Below are 27,498 nucleotides of genomic sequence, written 5' to 3'. Positions count from 1 at the left end.
TGGTGCAGGAAGTGTGAGAATACGGTTTCCATGGTGACCCTAGTCTGTTTCTCTACCAGAGTGTCCAGTATGAGTCATAGCCCAAGTATTTTGTTTGTTTGCCTTGGTAAGAGTGACTCAACATTTTAAAGACTCAAAGATGAAGTAATATTGAACACAGTCACACACACAAAGCTTCATCGGTGTGTAAAAGGGATTCCCAGCCTCCATGAAAACAATCCTGAACTTTCTCCAAGTCTCACCACATACACAAGTCTCTGTTATCTAGATCTTCTTAGCTGGTTAAAACATGAAAGAAAATGCGCAGCCAGGTGCGTTTAGGTAAATGCTTTATTTTCTGTTAAGATTTTATTAAAAGGGCTTTTTCTCCTGAGTAGATGGCATATACCAGCTAAGTAAATGTATCCAGAACTGAATAAAATGTAGTCTAATCTTTTACTAACGTTTTCATAATTCTCCCTTTGCTTTCCCTTTCTTGATTTTATAGCTCGTTGTTCTAGTCTTCTGCTACTGTAAAATCAATCCCAAAATGCCTTGACAAGAGATGGCCTGCCCCTCTGACAAAAGAGCACCAGGCAGTATTGGAAACCTGACTCAGGAAAAGTAAGCATAAAAAGTAAATGCCCTGGGCCTGCAGGAGAGGAGAGCAGAGCATCCCAGGTGTGAACAGCATTAAAGAAGGGTATGTCCTCAATGCTCCCATACCCAGAATTTCCCAGTGATTTCTATTTAAAAAGCAAATGTAAAAAAAACAGGCAAGGCATGGTTAATCAGCCCCCAGTTTAAGGCAGGGGGATTTTGAATTTGAAGCCAGCTGGGGCAACAGATAAGACTCTCCAAAACAAACTCACATTTCCAAAGATGGGAATACGAAGGTCCAAGGTCAAAAAGTATCCCCCAGGAAAGTGTTCCAAACCCCAGAGTGGTTCTAGGCAGCTTCCAGCACCTCATGGGGATCTGGCTGGGCTGGCATCAGACCGATCTGCAGCACAACTTCTACTTGGCCTGTAGTCCCCAGGCCATCAGCTGTCTGCCGTTCTCAGCAGACAAGAATTGCCACCTGGCCTGGTGAACACTCGCTACAGCTTCTCGAATGGGAAGAGATGGGAAGCCTCTGCCGCCCGCCTCTTCCGGGTCATCTTCCGGTACTCAGGCTTCGGCTCTTCTTTAGCCTCTCGGTTTTGTGGCCAGGAGGCAGCCAGAACTCTGGCTGTTTCTGCTTGTGAGCTGGTCCCTTCCTCTTCATCAGAAGAGAGTCCACCGCCCGCATTTCCATGGGGAACCACTGCCTCACTCTGGGGGGAAGACAGTGCAGGGGCCACAGTTAATGGTTAGCTGCCTTTAAAAGGCAGCAAAGTTCCCCAGAAGAATCCAGTCTTGAGTCTGGGCCCCTTGGAAGTCAGGGTGTGTGGTGCTGGGAGGGCTCAGGCTGCCTTACTGGCCTCCCCAGCCTAGGAGCTCACCTGAGCCAGGGGCTTAAGTGAGAACCGCAGGTGGAAAGAGGGTGCCCAGGCGCTGACAAACAGGTGCTGCCATGCGTGTCACCTCACCCTGACACACATGCATGCTATTTCCAACCGCTCAGTGCTTAGGCCCCACCTTCAGCACTAAGGGATCTAAGGTGGTACCCAGAGGCTGGCTAGGTGAGCGGGGTGTGTGTGTATGTATGTGTGTCCTGGATAGAACGGGAAGGCAGCATGTGGGTGGCCAGGAGCCAGATGAAGGGTCTATAACAGGACTCAAGGGAACACATGACTAAAGTGTCTTCAGCAGGCAAACAGGCAATGGGAAGGGAGACAGATCAGAAAGGAAAACATTTAGAGCACGGCCTGATGAGTCTGCCTTAGTACCCATCAGACAATTGCTCTAGGTTCTGCCTGTATGGAGATGAGAGCCCTCCCCCAACCCAGCACTGTAGACGAGGACTGCAGGTGTGTTGAGTGTGCAGGCCTGAAGCTGTCACCGTACTAGGAATCCTGGAAGCCAAGAAGTGCAGACATAGAAGGCCCAACACACCTGAACTGCCTACATGGGACTCTGCAGCACACTAGACCCAGCACAGATGTCCATGTCAACAGGACACAGGACAGGGCAGGAGCAGCTAGAGGAGACAGGCAGGCTTCCTAATATACTGTGATGTCACAGAATCTGGGCCCGTGACTGAGTAGTAACCAGACTGCTTTGTCTACAAAGGCCCCGTGCTGACCTTGGCCCCATATCGGAGTTGCAGCCTCTCTCTGATGAGCAGTCCTCTGACCAGAAGCTTCCAGTTCCCCAGTGCCCGCTTCTCCTTTTTCTGCAGGCAGAAATAAAGGGAGGAAAGGTGAAGCCATGGCATCACCAGAGAAATGTTAAGGCAGAGCCTGATGTCCTGACATTGTCTATGCAATTCAGCTTGGAAAGTCTTCCTGCCTGGGGAGATGCCCAGTCATTAAACACTTGCTGCACAAATAGAAGGACAGAGTTTGGGTCCCTAGAACTCACATAAATGCTCTGTGCATGGGCAGGCCTGCCTGTAACTCCAGCTCAGAGGGTGGACACAGGATCCCCAGAGCAAGCTGTCTGCTGTCAGCGAGCTAACTCTTCCTTAGTAAGGTGGAAGAATGACCGAGGAGGACTCCAGATATTAATGTGCCCCCCACCACCACACACACAATAAAGGGGAAACAGGGTCTCCCATCACAACAAGTCTTGCTTCCAAACCAACAAGTCAGATTTAGTAAGTAAAGTCTTTTATAATCATCACTGACTGGAAGGCAGCAATCAGGTCTAGGATCTGGGCCTTCCAAGTCAGAGCTCACAGTCCCTGAGCAGGCAGGTAGGGGGCAGGACAGTAGACATGGAGTGTGGGAGGAGCTGTTTCACCCAGCACGCACCGGGAGGATGCCCTCCACTAAGTCAGAGCAGCAGAAGAGCTAACACGGACTTTCCCACCTTCCGGGATGCACGAGTGGCCTGGGCAGGCACCCCAGCTGGACCTTGCCGCTCTCCTCCAAGGAAGGCCCTCCCCACACCACTCACCTCCTTCTCCTTCTTTTCAATGATGGCCTGTTCATTCTCCCAAGCAGTCAGCAGCACGTCTCGGAATTCCTCACAGACAACGTAGCCATCAGTTCTGTGGAGACAGTAACACAGATGAGCTCCCTCAGCTGCTACCTACTCTGCCCTTCCTCTTCCCTTGTCCAGAAGCCAGTGGCCCTTTCTGAGCACTTGGGGCCCTGATGGACATTCCTGGCCAGCCAGTGACAAATGCCACCCATGCAGGAGCAGGCTTGTGGGAACCTGTACCTCTTCCTCCACAGCCCCTGCCTAAGTGCTAGAGAGTCCTCAACCCTAGTCCCCACTTCACACAGGAGAGCTCAGGACCTAAGGAGGCTGATCATGGTTTCCCCAGCCTGGGACCTACACTAGGGGGTACTGCTTCAGTCTACAGTACCAAGACACTCAGGGCACTGGGTCTGCTGTTTCCTGTTAGAAGCTGGGACTGATTAGAGAATAATGCTGACTTTAAACCCAGAGCCAAATCTGGAAAACAAGTGTCACCAGCCTCAGCCTCCCACCTGCCACCAAAAGCCCCTCACGCACACTGGATGGCAGTAGCCTCCGTGGAAATCGAAGCCAGTGATGGCCTGCACGCAGTCGATGCCCAGCTTGCGGGCCACACGGTGCAGGTTGGGCAGGTGCATCTGGACACAGCCGATAGGCATCATGCTGGGCAGGAAGAGATACACGTTCCCAAACTCATTCCGAGGCACCTGCAGAGATGGGCATGCCAGGAAGTAGCTGGATGGAAAACAGAGCAGCCTATTCTGAACCCCCAGAGTTGTCCTTACCTTCCCATCTACGGCCACAGGGGGCTGATACTCCTCTGTCTGCCAGTGACCATAGAGGGCCAAGTCATTGTAGTCATGCAGCTGGGGCTCCGAAAGCCGGGCTTTCCGGGCACGGTTGGAGAAGCCTTTCACCATCTACTCCAGAGGAAACAGCCAGGTTGTAAGAAAGGCTTTCTGCTCTGGGCACTCGGTCCACACCAGGCACTGAGTGCTGTCAATCTGAGAGAAGTTCCTGCGGGGCACTACATGTTCTCAGGGCTGCCTCTTTCCTTCAGGGAGGGGAGGCTGAAACTGAAGTCCACTCTGTAGCCCAGGCTGGACTCCAGCTCCTGATCCTCCTGCCTTAGCCTGAGTCTGGGATTACAGGAGTGCCATCATGAAATGCCTAAAGCACAGCTCATGAAGGCTTTTAAGTTTGGTCCTAAGTTCTGACTTCCATTATAGTGAAAAAGTGGCCTTAGAGATGAAGCGACTTACTTAAGGTACCATGTCTTATAGGTGACAAGAGCCAGGATCTAGCCCAGATGACTCCCTGCTCTCTGCAGCGTGGTCAACAGCTGTCTACCCTAGTGTCACCTGTGTCTATTCAGGACCCCCAGTGCACAACAACACCTAGCAGCCAGGACCTAGATTCTTCCTAGAGAGTTAGGGGGTGAAAGGAGAGGAGTGGCAAACAAATTACATAACACAGACAAGAGCAGAACAGGCAATGGGCCTGGGCACATAGGCTGTTCTAGTGTAGGGGTCACGTCAGCAAGCTCTGTTGTAAAAGGTTACATGTGGCCTCTCTCATTCTTTAATTCTTTTTTTTTTTTTTTTTTTTTTTAAAGATTTATTTATTATGTATACAACATTCTGCCTCCATGTATGCCCTCATACCAGAGGAGGGCGCCACATCTCAGTACAGATGGTTGTGAGCCACCATGTGGTTGCTGGGAATTGAACTCAGGACCTCTGGAAGAGCTGCCATTGCTCTTAACCTCTGAGCCATCTCTCCAGCCCCTCTTTAATTCTTTTTCCTTTAAAAAACCTTTGAGGGGCTGGAGAGATGGCTCAGTGGTTAAGAGCATTGCCTGCTCTTCCAAAGGTCCTGAGTTCAATTCCCGGCAACCACATGGTGGCTCACAACCATCTGTAATGAGGTCTGGTGCCCTCTTCTGGCCTGCAGACATACACACAGATAGAATATTGTATACATAACAAATAAATAAATAAAAATAAAAATAAAATAAAATAAAATAAAAAACCTTTGAGAAAACTGGCCGGGCACTGGTAGTGCACACCTTTAATCTCCACACTCAGGAGGCAGAGGCAGGTGAATAATCTGAGTTTGAGGCCAGCCTGGTCTACAGACAGAGCTCCAGTACAGCTCATGCTACACACAAAAACACCTTTGAGAAAACCACTCTTTAGATGAAGTGCCCACCAAAGGGTACACTCAGGTTTGGTATAGTCCAAGTGACATCTTGTACACCCCATGCAAGCCTAATCCTCTAGGCATAACCTCTCAGCTACTCCTCGGGGACTCGGCAGACTTTTGGTTCTCACAGTCTCTTAAAGTAGCTGTTTGCTCTGGTGAGGTTTTACTTTAACTTAACATGACTTAGAGTCAACTTTAGAATTACCTTGATCAGGCCGGGCGGTGGTGGCGCACGCCTTTAATCCCAGCACTTGGGAGGCAGAGGCAGGCAGATCTCTGTGAGTTCGAGACCAGCCTGGTCTGCAGAGCTAGTTCCAGGACAGGCTCCAAAACCACAGAGAAACCCTGTCTCGAAAAACCAAAAAAAAAAAAAAAAAAAAAAAAAAAAGAAAAAAAAAGAATTACCTTGATCAGACTCGCCCTCGGTCATCTGAGATTGTCTTGATTGATGACTGATGTAAGAGGGCCCAGCCTACTGTGTGTGCACCATACCTGGACAGGTGGGTCTGGCTATGTAAGAAAGCTAGCCTAGCAAGCAAGCAGAGCGAGCTCCTCCATGGTTCCTGCCTTGTTCCCTCAACGCAACCTGCTTTTGATCATGGTATTTACCACAGCATCAGAAACACACTAGGCCACTGTTCATCTAGCAGTGTTCAGTGAGGTCAGTGGGCATCTCTTATGTGCCACGACAGCAATGGTTGCACAGATGGGGAAGAAGCAGAGCTTGCTGACAGAGCTCAGTCTGTGTGGGAGGTGTGAGGAATCCAGGGTAGAATGGGAGCAGACCACAACAAAGCTGATCAGAGCACAGCTGGAGGGAAGGGGATTGAGGACCCCAGAACAGAGAGAACAGCTTCATCTGGGGTCTGAGCATGGTCTAAAAGGGAGGAGACAGATGCTACAGCATCAGTCATGCACCACGTGAGGCCACTGACTGAAGTGATGGGCAGCTAGGGCAGCTTTGTCACAAAGGTCACTGTGTCAACAGAGCTGTAACACAGGGAATGCATTTGATCTAGGAAGACGACTTGACTGTTGTTACTCAAGAAAGAGACACTGAGACAGGAGTCAGGAAGATGGAGATCAGAGCAAAGGGAGAAATCTGGGGTCATTCTGTTACATGACTAATGAAGGGACTAGTCGGAACTGAGATACTGGAAGTTACATACAGAATTACAAATAAGGACTATATAAAAGTTAAATATCTCGAGCCAGGTGGTGGTGGTGCAGGCCTTTAATTCCAGCACTCAGGAGGCAGAGGCAGGCAAATCTCTGTGAGTTTGAGGCCAGCCTGGTCTACAAAAAGTTAGTTCCAGGACAGGTTCCAAAGCTACGAGAAACACTGTCTTAAAAAAACAAACAAACAAAAAACCTATCTCAGATATTTTTATATATTTATATACTTAAAACATACTGAAATGCTATTTAGAATATATTTAAATACTTTTTTTGTGGTTTTTCTATGGATACTAAAAATTGTAACAGCCCTGGCTGTCCTGGAATTCACTTTGTAGACCAGGCTGGCCTCAAACTCATAGAAATCCATCTGCCTCTACCTCCTAGGTTTGGGGTTAAAGGTGTGTGCCACCATGCCCAGCTTTGACTACTGAAAACTGTAAATGTGTGACTGGATAACACTAGTCTGGGAGGGAGAAGGCCAAAGGCAGATCCCAGCAGGCCTCTGGGTCCAGCAGACCAGCTCCATGCACTCAAGTCACTGCTGGCAGCAGCCACTATTGAAACCTGCCACCCCTTCCCACCAAGGCTCTGATCTACCAGGGCTCTGCTGTCATCGGACAAAGAGCAGTAAATGGGCGTATAATGGCCACCGTGCTCTGCCATTGTGACTGAGCCAATGCCCGGAGAAATGGCTGTAACACCTTGCTGAGTGCATGGCCCTCATAGACAACTGACTTGAAGATGTCATACAGTCAGAGCCAAGGGTTAAGAGCAGGACCCATGAGTCCTACTGGCAAGTCATATCCTGTCTGAAATCTAACTTTTTCATTTGTAAAACTGGCATTGTGGTATTGATCCCTAGGGTCACTGAAATGCAACAGATCACATATAAGCAAAATGCTTGGTAAACTGTCATGCAGGGCAACCAGGCTAATAGGTTTCTCCATGAAGCAGGGCTTGTACCTCAAAAGTAACACCGCAACCCAGTTCTAACCTGCTGGCCTTCAAGTTCATAGCATGAGTTTCTGAGCTACTTTCTGGCCTAAATTTCTTACTTGGAAAACCTATTTCCTACATATACCTTATTAATAAATAATTTAATCTCCTCAAACCCTGCTCAAGGCAAAGAAAAGGCTATTTCTGGTGGCCTTTCTGGCTGGGCACGCCTATCCAGAGCGCTTCCTCACTACCTCTCCTCTCAGCTCTTGCTGCCAGCAAGGTCTCTCTCCCTGCTTCCTGCAGGCGGCTCACTGTTACCTTGTAGGGCACTTCTCCAAGCCGCACCACTCTTGCTTGCTTCAGCCATGTATCCTTGGAGTGCAGAGTATGCACACAATCCCTAAGGGAAGACAAAGCACACACTCAGTACACACTGTATGGATGAAGGACCTCTGGGCCTCACCTGAGCCTGTATGTAGTTGATGTGGGCACAGCCTTGCTAATTCTCCCAGGCTTTACCTCCCACCTGGAGGAGGCCCTTCCTGCACCACACAGTGCAAAAAGCCTCACCCTCAGACTGTCTGTGCCCACCTGCAGCCCTTACCCAGCTGGAGCTTTCTTCCTGAGGTTCTGTACCTAGCTCTTTGGCTGCCCTTTTCCCAGGACTGCCATCCAAAGCCTATGGTTCGAGCTCTCTCTGTGGCCTGTAGGATGAGGTGAAAGCCAGCATGAACAGGTGGCGGCATTCACCAAGTAGTAACTGCTGAGGGCTGGGGACACTGGATGTTGTGGTCAACTCAGAAGAGGACTATAGGAGACTGCCTGAAGGCGCGAACAGACTGTGGTGGAGGAAGATGCATATGCAAGCAACAAATGACTCAGGGCCTGTGCTTAGGGCACTCGCCCTGGTTTCACCACCCCAAGCTCAGAGTCGTATCACAGGTCTGCAGTCCTCCACTGCCAAGCCTTCTTCAACAGACATGCCCAACACCTCTTCAGCTTGCATCGAGTCTGCAGATATCAGGAACCTGCCCCACAGCCTGAGCTTTGTTCATGTGCTTTCTACTGCTGTTTATCAAACCTGCAGCCAGTGCAGCCCAGCACAGCATGGGGACTCAACCGAGGGACTCAACTCAGGCCCACTGCAGTCCCTTCCCACCTTCCCGAGTCTCAGCAGCCTTGTGATCTGCCAGGACAAGCAGCCCATCCTCTACCTCACGGGGCTGCTGCTGAGGTAGCATGTCTCTGTTAGGGTAGAGGCTCCGCCCTGCCTGCACTCCCACTGGAGTCAGATCATATTTTACCACCCAAAGGACTTGAGACAGGGAGAGAGGCAGCAGGCAGAGGCTGATGGGTGCCCCGTAGATACTCCTAAGAAACATAGCCAGGAAGTGCACCCAGCACTCTTAGAATGGTAGCATACAACCATTAGGATGGCTATTACCAGTAACTTCTGGTAAGGGCAGGGACTGGCACCACTGTGTACTGCTGGGGGAAAGGTGAATGCTGTGGCCACTGAGGAAACAGTTTAGTCATCCCCCCCCCCCCCCGCCATCAAATTTCTGTAGTATGTAAAGCACAGACTCAATTAACACACAGCAGCATCACTCCCAACAGCCGAAAGGAGGGGCCTGAGCATCCACTGACATAAACAAAATGTGGCCTCTCGGGCAGGGAATACACTCAGTTTTAGGGAAGGAGAAGCCAGCAAGATGACAGGGCTCAAAGCAGGACCTGTTTCCCATCAGAGGACTCCACCTCAGGCTGGGTCTCTGCATTTCTTTCCTGTGCCTCCTGTTTCCCATTATTTAAACTAGCAGCCCCTATGCTTTGGTTCTTACACGTCAGTGTTTTCAAAAATCCCTTCTTTCGTTTGTTTTCTACTGCTACTGCTCAAAATCTCTGCTTCTGTTTTTCTCCCTCAGCTCTAAATTCTATTCATCTTTCTTCTGTTTTCACTTTGTAAATATCGTACATTTGTTCTTATTTATAGACTTTCTGGTGGCTTCTTTTGCCTGCAGTATACAAGCATACTCTTGAGGACACAGTTCAGCAGCACCAGGCACACTCACCGCCAGTATCCACCTCCCAGCTTGTTTATTACAGACAGGGTTTGGCATGCCTGTGAGTGTGCCCTCAACTCCTTCCTTTCTCTGCTTTGATGTATTAGAGAAGAGGTTGTATTTCAACTGTCCCATATTTACATAATTTTCCCCACAGCTTCTTGCTCTTGGTCTTTCACTACATACTTTGATTTTTGAGTTCTAATTTCTTCTTCACAGTACATACATACCATGGCTCACCCCTGAGAATACTATTAAAGGAGGAGCCTATGCAATAGGTGCTAGTCCCAGGCCACCACGAGGACAAAGAGGATGCTTCACATACCTGGAGTAGACAGCTTCTCCACGACAATACCCAAGGACTGCAGCTGTCTCAGGGTAGATGGCCTGGAATTTCAAGAGGTGGCGCTTCAGGGCATATAGAGGGTGGTTCTTATATGTGCCAATGGAAGTGGGCAAAGGCTCGTCCAGGTGCTTCGCCTGAAACTGCAAAGGCCAGAAGGACAATGGTGAGCATGTTCCTAGACAAGGAAGAGGGTATGAATGGGCGGCTATACATGAACCCATTCTGACAACAAACGTTCCAGACTCATCAGTGACTTGGTGACATTGCCAGGCACTGTGGCCGTAATGTGTACCAGCATCAGAAAGGCACCTGTCTCCAATCCTTAGACACCTTAAGCCTTAGCAGACCAAGCCCACATACCATAAGGTCGGACCTCAGTGACATCATCATTTTATAGCAAAAGCAGGCCCTAAAGTTTTACAGCAACCACCGTGCAGCTTTTCTGAGATCCACACAAGTCTTGTACGTCACTAAGAATTCTGGTTATTAGTAGGAAATTCCACTGCTTTGAAGCAAACGCTGTTTCCCAAGCTGGCTTAAGCTTTCTCTTGGCATCCCTTCAAAACACTAAGGAGCTCCTACAGACTGGCACCGCTTAAGTTTCTGCCCTCAAGGATGGACGGTGATAAGGGCATATAAGCCAAATAAACCCTTTTCTCCCCATGTTGGTTTTGCTCATTGTTTTGTCATGGCAACAGAAAGCAAACTAGAACAACCATGGAGCAACTAAGGTGGAGACAGCTGATTGGGCATCCTGACACTTCAGTTAGGTACAATGCTACCTGCAGGATTCCCACTTAGCCTGTCGCCACTGAACAGGCAACTCCACATGGGCTGCCGTGTACCCCCTAAGGCACCAAATGCTGCACAACCCCATGTTCTTCCTATCCTGAGTGGATGCAAATTAACCTGAGGCCAACGTGGGCGAGTTCTCATGCAGAAATGCAGAGTTCCACCCAGCACGGGACTGCTGTACACAACGACCCTTTCCTTGCTGCCAGGATTCATTCTTGACACAGCTGTGTTATATTTTAGAAGTCTCTACTTCTGCCTTGCCTGACTTTTTGGTTGGCTAAAGAGCGTTCTGTGTTCCAGGTCCCTCCCTTCCCAGGAGACATGTTGTATTTGTGTGAGGTGTATCTGTGAGCTATGCATGCACATGGAAGAGGTGTGGCCACACCGGGATGAATTATTCTCTCTCCCTCAGTGGGACCACAGAGCTTGTCAAGTACCTTCGACCTCCAAACTACTAACAAGGAAATAAGTAAAGAACAGACTTCACACAGCCCTGGGTTCAAAGCCTAGCACTTGACCACCCAGCTCTTGAAGCCTTTTACCAATTAAACTGTGGCAATACTATCACAGCAGCGTGAGCGTGGAGAGCAAGTCCGCAAGCAGCTTTCCTCCACTATTCTTGTCTCTACTCCTGCTTGAGTTCCTGCATTCAAGGATAGACTATGCTATAGACTGTGATGGGGATGTGCAAGTCAAATGTTGGTGTGATAATTAAATATAATCAAATAGAAAAGTACATATTTCTATGGCTAATATAAACGTATTCAGAAATAAAGAACTAAACCACACTAACATATCAATGTACTGCTGGGCATAGTTATGAGCTGAAAAGGGCAGTCTGATTGCTGCCCAGTGTTGAGCCTGGGCGGCCAGTGTCTTACCTCCTGGTCTTCCTTCTTCTCCCTCTCCGTAAGTGGGCTCTGGTAGGGTCTCAAGGTCTCAGTCCACCACTCAGCATCAACCCGGCACTTGCGGGTTGCGGTCATCCAGGCTGGGTCATACCTCTGAGTGACATCTCGGACCCAGCCATCACTGTCAATGCCTACAACATAGGTCGTGGGTTTGGTGGCATATCTGTAACACGTCAAAGGCTGGCCCACCACACCGTGCACACAGTCCACACACACCCACTTCGCCTGTGGCTCACAGAACACCTCCAGCCACTGGTCTATACCAGCAGCTTTCCCATCTCCTGTCTCTTCGCCACCACTGGAAACCTTCTTGCCTCTCTTACTGCCTGAAGAGCTTGAAGACGCTGCTGGAAAGTCTGGTGGCCCACGCTGTGTCTTGGAGGCACTCTTAGACCTGGCCTTTGACCTCTGAGGAACGGGGGCCCTCTTCTGCTTCCGCGGGCCGGGCTCATCATCCTCATCAGAGGAATGCTGGCCTTCTCCGCTGGAGAGTTCGAAATCAGAGCCACTGCCTGCCTCTTCACTCCCACTCTCCTCTTTGTAAGACACCTTGGCAGTCACCCGCCGTGCCCGGGTGTGTGCACGCCTCTGGGTTTTCTGCTTGGCTTCCTCCCCCTCACTGCAGGAGGGCTTTCTCTGCTGCCTGCTGCCCGCAGTGGCCTTGCTTCTCTTCCCTCTGGCATCTGCCCTGTCACTGTCCTCAGAAAAGGTTTCTTCTTGTTTGATTCTTTTGCTGGTCTTGGGTGTGTTGTGGCTTTCTGGAACTTTACTGGAAGTTTCTGAAGAGCCTCCAGGGCTCTCTAACGATGTTTCCGTGGACAATTTCTTCCCCTGAAATAGTAACAAATCTTGGTGCTCATGGGTATCATGCTGATGTATGCCTGTAAGTCCAGTACTTGTGAGGTGGAGGCAGGATGATCAGGTGTTCAAAGTCATCCCCAACTACAGTGAGTCTGAGGCAAATATGAACTACATGAGACTTTCTCTCAAAAACACAGAGCGGGGAAGAGAAAAGGAGGGAGAGACACATTAATTTTGCCATTCTCTGTCTTATTTGTTCCATAATTTAGCTAACTCATGATAATCAGTCTCAGGCTCAGATGACATGACATCCCGGTTGGGCAGCACTGACATCCTTCCTCACGTATTTCAAAAGGCAGAGTCCTTCACCCAGCACCCTCCACTCTGCTAATAAGCATGGGTGACTCTCCACTCAGTTCACAGGCTAGAAACAAGAGCCGGGAAACCAGTCCTCTCCCGGATGACTCAGTACACACCAAGCTCAGGCTGCTAAACACCCAGTTGTGTGTCCATCTCCTCTAACACAGGGGAGTGCAAAGCAGGCTCAAAGGAGTCCAGGTGGTATGAATATCAGCTCTTAAAAATATGACCTCGTTAGGCTGGCAAGAGAGCTCAGAGGGTAAAGGCAGCTGTTGCCAAAACTGACAACCCGAGTTCAATTCCCGGGACTCCACACAGTGGGAGAAAAGGACCAACTTCCACAAGCTGTCCTCTGACTTCCACAGGTGTCGTGATACATACACAAATGTAAGGTAAATATAACAACAACAACAAAAAAGATACTGGCCAATTTTCTTTTACATGCATGACTTCCTCACTCTTCCTTTCTCTAGATGCCCCAAGGGCCTCACCTTTGCTACAGATGGCTTCAGTGGAATGGGCTGTAGAGACAACACCAGTCGGGTGAGCAGCTGCAGAGCCCGAAGAATGAGAAGGAATATCTACGATGACAAGAGGATATAACTGACTGGATAGTGTAATGAAGCTAACCCAATGCACTCTGCTGCTTGGACAGGAGACGGTGAAGACCACCCCAGCCCAGGACTACCAGCCCTTGGGACACTGTTGTAAATGACACTGCAGAGACTCAGCTCACAGGAAAAGTCACTATTTTCCTAAGAAGGATTGCCTGTAAATAGAAAGACCATCTCTATACCTGATAGCACCTATCACTGCTACAGCTTGTCAGTCTCTTCCTGCTTACCCATCTTTTGATTGGCCTATAGTCAGCAAGTGTTGCATGTGTGATTAAAAGAAAATAAAATGAAATAGTCATGGAAGGAAACACGCTAATACAGATGTCGCCAGGTCACACATTTGCTTTCTGTGTTCCACTCTCCACACTGAATCTTTTACCTGGAGGCCACAGCTCTGAGTTATTGACCTGTGAGGTTGGGAACTGCTCCCTCAGAGATAAGCCTTGTGGTGACAGTGATAATACGGCACAGCAAGGTCTCCCCAGACCCTCACACTAGTTCCTGACCACTCTCAACAGTTACTACAACACCTGGTGAGAGTCCCATGTGAAAACCAGAAATAAGAAGGAAGGCTGTCTCAGAAGACATGTGACTATGGAAAAGCTATTACCTGTGACTTCCATCATCTGGACTTTTAAAAAACAACGTGTACAGCAGCAGTTATGTGGTGGTGGCACACATCCCTAATCCAAACACTCAGAAGGTTGAGGCAGAAGTCATGATTCTGGGCCAGCTTGAGCTACATAAGAGACCCTATCTGAACCAAGCAAGAGCTGAAGGAAGCAGCTCATTGGCAGAGCAAGCTTGCCACCCTCAAGTACCTGGCTCTAATCCCTGGCATCTCCCTCCAAAATTGTGAAGATCACCAAAGACAGAGAAGGACAAAGAAACCATCACAATCTGGAAGAAATTAAGGGAACCGACAGCTCAGTGCAATGGGTGTCCTGGAACAGAAAAGGCAAGGCCAGGCGTTGTCTATAGTCCGGCGGGCGGCACGGCACCCAAGGCAGCTTCTCAGTTCCTTGGAGATAGAACTGGAATGAATTAGCATCTGCCACTAGCTGAGAGGTATCCCATAACTCTAAGAAACTGATGAGAGAAGATAATGACAATAACAGTACCTGGCATATTAAGTTCTTCAAAGCCAAATCTCGGGCGGTCTAAAGAAGCCAGGTATTTGCAAAGTCCAGTCTCTGTGCAGGAAACAGGCATCCTCCAAGGATGACACTGTATTTCATTCCTGTTAATGAGCAGTGCACTAGAGAACCACTTACATAGACCAACTCCTCCTCATCCTTCGCGGAGTAAATGGCGATTCTCCTTTCCAAGGTTGTCTGCAGGCTGTCCTGCTCACTGGCTGAAAGGTCCGCATTGACTGTGAAGGTTCCAATGAACCTGGGGAGACCAAGTACTCCTTTACATAGCGCCAAGGTGAAGGAAAAGTTCTGGTCTTTTACAGCCAACAAAACCAACAGCAAGTGATTCTTAGACTTACCTACCTGCATTGGCTCTTCTCAGACCAACTAGCTAGAGCTGACCACCACTAAAGATCCAACTCAGTTGCCATCTACGTGGGCACCCTTTCTAGACTGCCCACCTGAGGGAAGTACCCTGTTTCTTGCATTCCTCTACTCAGAACTCCTCATAGTGCATATGGGTTTCCTGCCAGCCCAGACTCTCTTCTAGGCAAGGGCCATCCCAACGCTTCCTTCCCCTCAATATCATGCTCCTTTCTGATGCGAATTGACCACTACAGAACTGGCCTGAACCAGCCCAAGAGAAACCCAACTCTATATCCTAGCTCCGGAGAACAGTAGATGGCCTTACCATTTCACCAGGTTTGAGAGGAAGATGGTGTCCCTATGTTGAAGCGGCACCTTGGTAAAGCGAGTTGGGATGATAGAGAGGCCAATGGCCAGCAGATCTGGCTCGCGACAGATATTATTTCGATAGAAGCCACTGGCCAGCAGGCACAGCAGGTGAACCTGTGGAGGGAACAAATGGGCCTGTGTGGAGGGAGAGCTGAAGATAGCAGGGATATTGCTGCCAAGTGCAGATGTTTTGTGGACAGGAAACACTGGCTGTGCTTCTATACACAGCAGTACAAAGGCTGGCATCAGCCATATCCCACGGCTTTGTGTCTCACTCCCTCAAAGAATTCATCCCTTCAAAATAATAACTTTTCCTCTCAGCAGCAGCCCCGCTCACAGGCACACTACAGGATCTGCAGGTGAAGCGTCCTATCACCTGGGTCTGCTGCGGTGAGGTCAGCAGGGAGTGTGGGAGGGAGACAGACTGCTCAGAGCAGCAACTGGTGGCCAGGCATGACTCTCCCTGTTTCCCACTCACCCTCCACTGTTGGGCACCCCACCCTAACTCTCGCCCTCCAACCTCTCCCTTCACCAACCTACTGCAACGACAGTAAAGCTGTCTACTCTCTCCCACATCCACACAAACTCTCCACCTCCTGCCCTCAGCACATCTTTCTTCTCCACCTCCTATAAGCCTGTCCTCTGGGGTGGCGCCTAACTTCACGCAGGCCTGTCACCTCTGGACCCGCTCTTCCTGGTCCTCCTCGCCATCACCTTGTGCATGTTCTCCTGAACTTCTTTATTGAAGCGCTTCAGCATCCTCCGCAGGTACGTCTCCAGCTCCATCTTTATCTTCTCACTGAAACACAGTGAGACCCAGGACTGAAGCTGGAAACCACAACCCCTCACCACGGCACGGGAGTTGCTCACCCCGTTCCCTATACAAGGCTGTGCCACTCAGTCAAATCAAGCGGCCACCATCTACTCCTTCTCTATGGGGAGAGAAGACCTGAGTGAGTGCTGTCCTGAGTGAATGTGTGCTGTTGATATGGGCATGGTCATGACCCCAGATTCATGGGAAAATGGCAAAGCCACCCCTTGCCCACGAGACTCAAAGAAATGGCAAAGGCTTCACTTTCCTCGGGGTGTTACATAACATCCTTGTTCCTATGGATGTTAATAGTGTAAGCAGAAAATGTCCACCATTGCTCCCCACCAAGTTTACAGCCTGAAGACAGCTCCCCTACAGAGACTGTTCCTACTGAGATAACCTAAACCTGCTCCCTTGATCCAGCTGTACACTATAAACCCTGCCACCTTGTTTATTTCTCTGTAATAACCCTGCCTCCCTGTTCACCTCTACGTAATAAACACACTGAGCTTTCGGAGGATTGCGCTTTCTCTGTTCAAGATCCTAGACCACCTGACCAGCTTTTGTCCACGTGTCTGTCTTTTCTTCATTTCTTTCTTGCTCCAGTCTGGTCTGTCCCTGGAGTCATGCTGGATGCAACACTTCCCACCTGCAAACTGCTCACAGGACCCTAGGCAGCCCCTGGATGCGGCGTTTCCCATGTGTAAACCCACTCTTGGACATTGTGCAGCCCATCTACCAATCCCTCCCAGCATGCTACGCCTTACCCACAGGTCTCAAGTTCCCTTCCTTCAGAATCCTAACTGACTTTCTCCTCAAACTACCACACTGACGCTAAATTAAAGAAGGCATTTACATGACTATTCTGCAGAATCTTTCACCGGGGGCCCATTGATCTGCAGGAAAACCTTGCACTTCCTGAAAGACACAATGTCTCCCTCCTCCTTGCTTAATAACATCAGAGTGGACCTCAGTAGTTAGCATGTATGCTCCATTTTCCTAGGTCATCAGAGGCTACAGAGGAACTGTGCACCCTAGGAAAGGTGGATGCTCCTTCCACAGTGGGCGCCATCTCAGTCTTGTAGTGGTATGTGGTAGGGAAAGTGTGAGTACCATGTCAGCCAATAGGGATTCAGGTCTTGGATCTTTCACTCACTGGTTAAGCGGCTCCTGGATTGTCACTTAAGCTCTCTGAGCCTCTCACTTATAGACCTGCTCAGAGGGTCAGGTAAACTGAGAGACAAAATGCTTAGTCCTTGCCACGCACCTCCACCTCCCACCCAGACACCCAGGTGTCTCCTTTCAGCCCTTCGGGCAAACCCAGGCTCTCCCCTGTGGCTTCAGACCACTCTTGACATGCAAAGGCTTTCTCTATGCACCTGCTGTCTACTTTCAGGACAAGAGCAAAGAAGAAGGGCCCAGCCTACCTTTTCTTACGTGCCTTCACCTGCTCCGGTGTTTCAATTTCTATCTCCACTGCCTTCACAGGCAGGACAGACTGTGAGGTGGCAGAATTTTCTCCCATGTCCAGCACAGGCTCAGCAAGTTCTATCAACAGTAATTTTAAAAGTTAATAATAATAATTGGGACTGGAAAGATGGCTCAGTGGTTTAGAGCACTGACTGTACAGGACCCAGGTTCAATTGCCAGCACCCACATGGTAGTTCAAACCATCTGTAATTCCAGTTCCAGAGGATTCAACACTCTCTTCTGGTCTCCACGGGCAGCAGGCACATTGTGTACAGACATATATGCAGGCAAAACACTTATACACATAAGTTAAAGTAAATAATAGCGAATACATGGAACAATAACAGGGTTCTGCTGGGAAAAAAAAACAAAAAACAAAACCAGGAATAGACAAGTAAGCCCCAATTGTTTATCTGATAAAACTAGAATATTCTAAAAAGAGGTCAGAACTTTTCAAAGCAGGCATTGCTCTACAAAGCCAAAGAGGAAAGAAGGAAAAAGAAAGTGTTAAGTACGGTGGCATATATCTATAGTCCAGCACTCAGCAGGCTGAGACCACAGGTCCTACGTCCCGGGTCAGCCTGGACTGCACAGCCAGTTCAATAGTAGAGACCTTACCTGAAAACAACAAGGGAGAGGGGCTGGTAAGATGGCATGCATCCTGATGACCTGACTTTGGGCTGAATCCGACAAGGTTGTAGAAAAGGATTCATGAGAGTTGTTCTCTGAGCTACACAAACATCTCACACTCACTCACACACACTTGAAAACAAAAACAAAAAAAGGGACAGGAGTGACAGTTCTGTGGCAGAACAGCTTCCTAGTATTCCTAAAGGTTTACTCTCCAGCACCAGAAGTAATTAATAAAGGTAGTACATGGTAGGGGGACTTTAGACTAATAAAAAAAAAAAACTTACAAATGAGTAATTTCTAATCTGGACCTAGATTAGAAAAAAAGCAAACAACAGAGCTATAAAGGGTTTTATAACAACTGAGGGTTGTTTTTCAGTTTTTGGGTGTGATGAGGTTGCTCTGCCAGATAAGACAGTGCTATCTTCTTGGGAAAAGAATGCTACAGGATTTCTGAAACTCATTTTCAAATAGTTACAGAGAGAAAGACAACGTTAAATATAAAGGACCAGTTTTACAGACTTCTCTCATTTCTTGGTACATCTGAGCCTTGTCCAAATAAAATGCCGAGGGTGCGGGCATGGCCCACAGAAGGAAGCAGGGACTAACATTAGCTACCACTCTCACGGTGTGGACTTGGGACTCGGGCACCTGCAGACTTCCTCCTCAAATCCTGCAGCCTGACTGGGCACCATTCAGCCGCAAACAGTTTACAGAACGTTGCCAGTAAAGAAACATGCCTCAGACAAGCAGAGAGCTTGCCCTCACAGCTATGCGGGGTCAGGACTGTGCAACCCTTCCCAGCTGCACGCTTCCTCCAGCATTGTCTCTGTTTAGTTTCCTTATCAAAGCCACCAGAGGAAAAAAAACACAAGCTTCCTTGCTAACTCAAGGAATTTTGTCAGAAGAAGTCCTGATTGCAACTGTATTTCTTATCTTTGTTTCAAAGAAAAATAACAAGATGGCAGCATGTGACTGGCTCCAAACAGCAAACAGACTCCAACAGTTTGGAAAACAAGATAGACACGTTACCTTCCACCTCCTCCCAGTCATCCTCACTGTCCTCATCTTCATCGCTGTCTTTGTCCACCACCTCTCTCTTTGGAGGTTTCTTGGCCTTCTTGCAGTCACCTGGAGACTCCCTGTATGGATGCAAAGGCTCACATATCCTGGTGACACACCCAGGATACGCAAAATCTACAGGATTTCTTCTCCTGTTGACTGCTGCAATCATATCCATGGTGATGATGGACAGCCGGCTCTCAGAGTCCTAAGCTATGCGGTGGGAAGAGCTCAAGTATAAGGTTACTCTGCTACAACACAAGACCTCCGTTTTTGAAACAAATCCAGAACTTATTAACTCACAATCCATGTGGGGGGGAAATGCTGTGCCTTGAAATGGTAAGGGCAAAATTAAAGCCACAGTCACAGGACTCTCAGAAAGCTGAGGTAACTATACACACATGCACATAGCTAGAGGCCAGAAGAAGAGAGTTTCACATCAGCCGAGCAGCCTGTGAACCAACTCAGAGAATGCTTTTCTACCGTTATGTAGCCCAAGGACACTGAAGCTGGCACAGCTCAAACAGGATAACTAAGGTGTGATCACACATGGACCCATAACCAGGATCAGACTGGGCAGCTGCTAGTAGGGGAAACCAATGCAGATAAGCAGCTAGCTAGACAGCAGCATGCAAGGTAAACAGTTGCTAGAATGTGGACATATTTCTGCAGATTCATGTATAAATCCCGTCTGCAGTTCTGTGTAAACATTATGATACTTGGTATCAAGAGGAAAAACAGCCAAGACTTTAGCATAGGCATTTAAAATGACCTCAGTCTTGAGCTCCAATAACATTTTTGGTTTTGTTTGTTACTTTTTCTCAATGTCATGGCAACAAAATTTCTCCCATGTCAAAAAGTAGAAATACTTCTAAACTACAGGCTGAACCAGTCAATCCTCAGGTAAGAGGAAAGGGGCTCCCGAGCGTTTCTTGGTAGCTCTTGACCTATCTTTGTGTGGATATCCCCAGAGATGGAATTCAATACCTGAGGGGGGACAACCAGGAAGCGTATGAACCACGGAGAATCTGTCTGCTTCCCCTTGCTCTTCCGCTGGCCCACTACTGCCCTCTGCTGGAATGTAATCCCATCATGGACAGCAGGTTAGATTGATTTAGAAGCAAAGGAACCCTTCCCAGTTTTCCTCTATTCAATGCCCATCAGCTTGCTGAGGCTGGATAATGAACTAGTCTCATGTTCACTGTCCCTCATACCGAAATACGAATATTCACCTACCACAAAGGCCCTCAGCATCCGGTAAACTACAGGCCCAGCCCCAGATGCCACAGGCCCTATGAACACAAATGAAGCTCACAGTTCTGGCTGAGACTAGAGAGGAGTGATCACCCTAGAGGGTAGCAAACCTGGGTACATGGCATTGTTGTAACTGTCATCTGGCAGACATACCATACTCTTCAGCAGCAGCAGGACACAGAGCAGAAAAGACCAAGAACTTGTGGAAACTAGAGCTGATGGCCTCAGAAAAGCATCAGAAGGGACAAAAGGACTCCAGGTAGAGGGGAACAAGAGCATAACACAGGACAGGACCTGGAAATGCAGCTCAGCAGTTAGTGCTTGCTTACAACACAGGAGGCCTCGGGTCTGATCACCCAAACTATGAAGAAATAAAATAAACAAAACTAAGGGCAGCAGGGGACAAGAATGTGCCCAATGAAAGTTCAAAGTCAAGTTAGGCAGCAGTTGCCAGTGCCAAACACCAGGATGGCAGGAAGTCTCTTACCTCTCTGTTGAGTATCTGTGAAGTTGAAAGAGCACTGGACCAAGAATCAGGAACCCTGAATTCTGTTCCTGAGTATGCTATTAGGTAGCACTCTGTGAGCTGCCACTGAACTCACCAGAAAACTGAGATCTCCAGCTCCTGCTGGCTGGTTTGGCTGTCTCTGGAAATGCTTAAAGAGCCTCCTTCTTCCCACATTCCCTCAGAGAGCAAAGGACGACTGCCATTATCCTCGACTCCCTGACGGGGACGCCCCATGCTTAGCTATCTCACCTGAAATCGGCCCCGTCGTCTCCATCGCTGAGGGCTTCCTCCTTTGGAGCCTTGCGATTCTTAGATTTAGCAGTGGCTTTGGTCGCTTTCTTTTTTGCAGGACCCTTTCCGGGTTCTCCTGGATCACTGCAGCCTCTCTTCCTCTTTCCTTGGGAAACTCTGGAGACAAGGCACTTCTTTGGGGGTTTCTGTTTCTCATCTTCAAAGTCGTCTAGGTAACAACACAGAGCAAGAGGAGGTCGGGGAGAGGGAGGCAGTGTGACTTATGGGCAAGGGTCCCCACCACCACATCAGTCATCCATCCTGTGTCTAGGCAGCACACAGTGCTCAGCTTTCTCTAAGGTCACAATAAAAACCAAAGATGAAATGCAGAGCCCCGTGTATGGGAGGGAAGCGCTACCACCAAGCTCCACTACCAGAAGACTTTCTTATTCTACTTCTCCTAAACAGCAACCTCCCTATGACCAGAACTCTGAATTCCAATCTCAAAGGAAATGTAAGGGGAAATACTGGGATCTACACCTTGCTCATCAACCACCTGCCAAGACCTAGTAGAACCTACTACTCCCAGGGGAGACGCTTCCAGCTCACAAACCTCTTTGCACCTTACTTTTACTATTCTGTTCCTGCCATATTCGAAACCGAACTTTGCTCAAAGAGCACTGCGATGTAACCTAGATGGAGCTTCTACACCAACAGCCTTAGCAGACTCGAGAGTTAGAACAGGACTGTGATGTTTTTAAACTACTTGCTATCATTACCAGGGTTTAGATACCAAAAGGTTTTCGATTTCTGAAATATCTGTATTAACTTTACAGGTTGAAATGATCAATAAATCCAAAGGAGAAACAAAGCCTTCCTACAAATCTGCTTCAATGGACTTTGGGAAGTAACATTAATCAGCTTTGATTAAGACTCCAAAAGGGGCTGGTGGTGGTGGCGCACGCCTTTAATCGTGTACCCAGGAGCAGAAGGAGGCGGATCTCTCTGAGTTTGAGGCCAGCCTTGTCTACAGAGTGAGTTCTAAGACTGCCAGAGCTACACAAAGAAACCCTGTCTCAAAAAAAGGAGAAGAAAAAAAAAAAAAAAGAACACAACTCTAAAACAGAGTGCAGAATTAAGCTGAAATATCGAATGAACCCACTCCTGTCATTCATGGTCTGTTTTGATGACTCTCTGGGCATGTATTCATATTCTCAGAAAATGTATTTTTGCATGGATTGTAATTTAATTCAACTAAAAGTCACATTAAACAAATATTTGTTTTTATGCTAAGTAAATCACTAATTCTTGTGTCCTTTTTTTTTCAGATTTCAAAGACAGAGTTTAAAAATTCTCCTGCCTCAGCAACGTCCATGTTTTAAACACTTTGATTACAATAACGAACAAAACGCTGAGAAAAGAGTTCCTGGGCACCAGCAAACTTGTCCTTTGAAGGGCACAGGGGCTGCTTCTGTGTTTTGGAAAAGTGGAGGATGTAAAGGGAATAGAATTCGATGATGCTTATTGTTTCTATTTCTGTGACAAAACACCATTGCCAAAGCAACTCGGGGAGGAAAGGGTTTATTGGGCTACACCTCCACCAGCACTATACGTCCCTGAAGGAAGTCAGGACAGGAACTCAAACAGGGCAGAAACCTGGAGGCCCAGGAGCTGATGCAGAAGCTATGGAGGATGCTGCTTTCTGGTTTGCTCCCCATGGCTTGATCAGCTTGCTTTCTTATGGAAGGACCACTGGACAGGGAAGGCACCCACCACAGCAGGAGGACACCAATCATTAATTAAGAAAATTCCTTACAGCTCTGTCTACCACTGGATCGAATGGAGGCAATTTTTAAATCGAGGTTCCCTCCTCTCTGATGACTTTAGCTTGTGTCAATCTGATATAAAACCATCCAGCACACTTATAGTTATCAAATTTTCCCCAAACTCTGAATATCCTGGGGAACATGGTGATATTTACCTATGATCCAAGCACTAAGAGAATGAGGAAGGATACTGCCAAAGGTCAGAGGCCAGCCTGGGCAACAAAACAAAAACCTGTCTCAAAAAATGAACCAACCAAACCAAACCAAAATGCCCTGAATATCCTACCATGAAATGATTAACTCACCCTATGAAATGTAACTTTTTGTTGTTGTTGCTAAGGCGGGTGTGGGGAGTCCACAAGTATACAGTAACTGTGCAGCAGACAGATCTATTGGACTATCCACAAGAAGTGTATATGCACTCTCTACTTGGACCAACCTGTTTTTGCACAGCTACAGAGACATCTGTCCTTTGGATAAGCCACTGTCAATTCTGTAAAAATCTTGTGAAATTATGGCATTTCTCCCTTCTCTAGTCTCCCAGCAGTGTATAAACCTCACTTTTCCTGTAGGGCAACTGGATACCTTCCCTACACTATCAAGCCATGGTGTGAAAAGGATTCAGTCAAGTCCTTGTTCTTACAGCCAAAAACTACATAAAAATGTTTCCCCACAAACTTTCTTTATTGGCAGTCGTCACTGATAAGGAGCTTCATACAGGAGGTAATATGCCTGCTCTAACAGCAGACTCAGGAAGGTGTAATCTACCGGTCTTCTGCTCTGACTTAACAGGCAGATAAATATTCTATATTTACCCTTTACCTTAGTTTTAACTAACATAGGATCATAACCCAGGAAATTAACTGTACTATACAGGAAAAATAATTGTATTATACAGGAAAAATGCCTGAGTTGCTAAAACTAGCTTCAGAGAGAAAAATTCTCACCTGGGCACCCTGCTGCAGTCAAAAGCAGGATCCCCAGAAGAGATTCCATTTAACTCAACCAGCTAGATGCTCATGCAAATCAAGGCCGCAGGTTAGTCGCAGGGAATGTCACAGCCATGCCAACCCCCACCCCCATATAAGGTGCCTCCTCACCAGATCCACCGGTACCGCCTATGGAAATGTTAACTTGTCTGAAACTGAAAGCTTTGTGGAGATCACCTCTTTTTTACCCCTTTGAACCCTTATGCCTGATGCCTTGTCCTTATACATTATGCCCCTATACTTCTTCTTTTCGCTTTCATCGTCCCCTAAGGAATAAAGAAATATGCAGGAAAAACGTGCCTAAGTCGGTTAATTAATTCTACCCCTCAGATCCCGCTCCCAAGCCAGTCTTCACTTATTACAGAAGTCCAATTCCGAACCCCGAGAGAGTGCTGAGGCTGGCACTCGGTAGCTCTCTCTCGATAGGCAGGGTCTTGGCATATAGTCTTGACTGGCCTCGAACCTACACAAACCAGTCTGGCCTCAAACTCACAGAGACCCGCCTGCCTCTGCCTCCTGAGTGCTCTGACTAAATGTGCACCACCATGCCTGGTTTAATTAAATCATTTAAGTCAAAGGAAAAAAGACATAGCAATGATGTTCATCATGAAACGTTGTTTTGGCTGAGTGTGAAAAAGCACCGACAGCAAGGAAATGGAGGAAATGGACCACTATTCTGCGCTAGTAATCCCTAGAGGGCAGGAACAGGTGGCTTTTCCGTGGTCTCTGCTGTTTATGTTTTGCATGATGCAGAGGAGTGGGGAAGTCTCCAACACATCTCCAGAATAGTTTCCAAAATTAAAGGTTATCTAGCAGACCTAATCAGTCTCCTTGAGCTCAATGTCATTTAAGAATTACCACTGAGGCAGTTGGCCTTTAATCCCAGCACTCGGGAGGCAGAGGCAGGCGGATCTCTGTGAGTTCGAGGCCAGCCTGGTCTATAAGAACTAGTTCCAGGACAGGCTCCAAAGCTACAGAAAAACCCTGTCTCAAAACACAAAACAAAACAAAAAAAAAAAGAAGAAGAAAGAAAGAATTACCACTGTGGCTTCCTTATTGAGCTACTGAGACTTAACTTCCCAAGGCATTTAGGATGAATTCAAATTCCTTAGTTTTATCTTCAGGCCGCGGTCCCTGTCCTGCAATCACCTCAATTTCCACCACTCACCTCTTCATACTGTGTCTAGCCATGAGTCTTTAAGCATCCTGTTTTGCATAGGACGCCCCCCTCACCACTACCAGACTTCCTGTGAAGAGCTCAAAATTACAAACAGTAACCGACTACAGTACTTGGATACCAATACTGCCTCTTCCCCAGACCCATGGCAGTCTGATTAGAGCAGCTATATTTACTCATCACCACGTGAATTTACTTTTCCTGTTTTTCTCTCTCTCTGTTTAAATCTTGTTATGTTGACCTTATTTGCCTCCCCCAAAGAGTAGCAGCATCCTGATAGCAGGGCCCTTGCCTGCTTCTTTTACTAGTACACTGCCAGTACTTAGAGCAGTGGCTGGAAATCACTGAATACAAAGAGAAACTAATAATTTCCCAATGAAGACATTAACACAGCAAGCTGGCAGATGATGTTCTTCATTCCCAACCTTCAAAAGGAGCCAAGCCCCATCTTCATTTGCATGCACAGGCGTGCTCCTCAAATCTGTGTAGAAACTACCTCACTGGCGGACACCACACAGCAGATAGTCAAGAAATGTCCTAAACGAGTACATGAACAAGGTGAAGCTTAAGAGTGGAGTAAGCGAACTCCTCTGAAGTTTAGGAAATACTATTTCCTATTAGACGATGAATTTATAATCGGTACCTAATCCGATGCCAGTGGTGGAAGAGCCACAGGGTGGGTATGGGGGCCACTAAACTAGCCAAGTTTTCTTATCTAGCTATTTTAGAAGGTCTAGCCACCCTTTCTCTAGCAGCATGCATTTGCATATTTAAAAATGCTTTTTGCAGGACAAAAGATATGGCTCAGCAGTTAAAAGCAGTTGATGCTCCTCCAAGAGAAGTCATGAATTTCCAACATCCAAAGGGGATCCAACACCCTCATTGATCTAGCCGCTGCAGGCACGGGCCACACATGGTGCACAGACATGTATGCAAGCAAACACCCATATGCATAAAAAATAATAAAGTAAATTTTTTTTCAGGGATGAAAACAAAAGGAAGAACAAAATAGGATAAGGAGGGGAATGAGCCTTGTTTTTATGACGCTCACATTTTACTCAAGCAATCAGAAATGAAGATCACTGAGATCTCACTCTCTAGAACGAGAAGCTGACAGGGCAGTAACTGATTCTGTGATTGAGGGTAACTAGACACGACTACTTTAAGATGATCATGGGGTGTCTCAGACCTCAAGTAGAGAAGAAATTAGCCCCAGCAACTGTCATGAAGAACATTCTACACTAAAGAAACACCAAAGGCCAAGCCTCCAGAACAATAAACAGTATATCTGAAGAACAGAAAGGTGGTCACTAAGAGCCAGGCATGCTGACATCTGTAATCCCTGTGATCAACAGGTTGAGAGGGAGAGATCCAGAACTCCAGGCCAGACTGCTGTTTAAAATGAACGGGAGGAAGTCAAAATTAGAGTATCTGGAGAGAAGACATGCTAAGTGAGGTAGATGCTATACATGGAGGACACAAGTCCATGAAGGTTTTAGGTAAGAAGAACGAGGCATATGAGGTTTTGTTCTTGTTCTACATCATCGGGGTTGCAGTAAGGAGACCCGATGCAGAGGGGAGGCCAGAAGAGGCAACTTCACCCACTCAACAGAAGCACAACATGGACAGGATATTCAGCTATGAAATAAAAAGATTGGGTACGGATTTCGGTGATTCCGAAGCAGAACTAAACTTGCCGACGAACTGGAAGTTAAGAAAAGGAGGGTTTTAATAGGTGGGTAAGGGTGAATCATTGAGATGGGACAACTAGGGAAAGGATATGTTTAGGGGAGAAACTGTAGTTTTTGCTTTGTTCAAGACCAAGGTAAGAAGCGCATCCCAAACCTGGGGACGGACTTACAGTGGATGCAACTTGGAAAGAGATTCTCGCACTACCAGGTCTCCCTCGGTCCTAGTTTTGGTATCTCTACGGCACCGGGAAACTGCGAAGCTTTCCTGCTCGGCCCTCAACACTTGCCAAGAGGCTGGACTTGGCCCTAGGGGGTTACGGTGGGGTCAGGGCTGACTGTAGAGGCCCTGGGGCGCCGCGCATCCGGCCGTGGAGACCTAGCCGCAGACACAGATCCGCCCCGTCGCCCGCCCTAGCCTCAGCCACCATCGTTTTGCACGCCGCAGACTCGGTCTCTCACCCGCCTCGCTCTCCCCGTGCCGGGCTGCTTTGTTGTCCTCAGCTTGCCGGCCGCGCCCCCGCCGCCTTCCACCTGCAGGGCGCTTTCGAGCCATGCTGCCCAGCAGCGTCACTCCAGACTCCCGCGTTGGGCTGCAGCGAGTCACTGCGTACTCATTCCGCCCCGAGGCGGGCCATGTCTGGCCGCGCCCCCTAACGAGGGTTGGGCCACGCCCTCCGAAGAAGCTCCGCCCCCATGTAAACTACAGGGGCGCAA

At 48.0% G+C, this 27,498-nt stretch overlaps 1 protein-coding gene across 1 annotated transcript; it reads right to left on the bottom strand.

Annotated features, from left to right (window-relative positions):
- Window positions 1-318: 318 nt before the first annotated feature.
- Xpc (XPC complex subunit, DNA damage recognition and repair factor) lies at window positions 319-27,404 on the bottom strand. Its single transcript, XM_057778860.1, has 16 exons — window positions 27,244-27,404; window positions 21,120-21,330; window positions 19,079-19,188; window positions 17,374-17,494; window positions 15,850-15,934; window positions 15,092-15,249; window positions 14,539-14,659; window positions 13,139-13,228; window positions 11,457-12,317; window positions 9,760-9,920; window positions 7,690-7,771; window positions 3,834-3,968; window positions 3,586-3,755; window positions 3,022-3,115; window positions 2,207-2,296; window positions 319-1,295 (listed from the first exon to the last, which is right to left on the bottom strand). Exons 1-16 carry the CDS (start codon window positions 27,335-27,337, stop codon window positions 1,080-1,082), a joined length of 2,799 nt encoding a protein of 932 aa, XP_057634843.1. The 5' UTR covers window positions 27,338-27,404; the 3' UTR covers window positions 319-1,079.
- Window positions 27,405-27,498: the final 94 nt, after the last annotated feature.

The sequence above is a fragment of the Chionomys nivalis genome, chromosome 1 (assembly GCF_950005125.1).
Source record: "Chionomys nivalis chromosome 1, mChiNiv1.1, whole genome shotgun sequence".
NCBI classification, from domain to species: Eukaryota; Metazoa; Chordata; class Mammalia; order Rodentia; family Cricetidae; genus Chionomys; species Chionomys nivalis.
Note: the sequence above shows the minus strand (reverse complement) of the source record. Positions and strands in the feature narration are given on the sequence as shown.

Coding starts and splice junctions, on each gene's coding strand:
- Xpc (XM_057778860.1), bottom strand. CDS start 27,337: ATGGCTCGAAAGCGCCCTGCAGGTGGAAGGCGGCGGGGGCGCGGCCGG. Junction 21,331..27,243: donor GCACGGGGAGAGCGAGGCGG/GTGAGAGACCGA, acceptor GTTGTTACCTAG/ACGACTTTGAAGATGAGAAA. Junction 12,318..13,138: donor TGAAGCCATCTGTAGCAAAG/GTGAGGCCCTTG, acceptor TTACTATTTCAG/GGGAAGAAATTGTCCACGGA.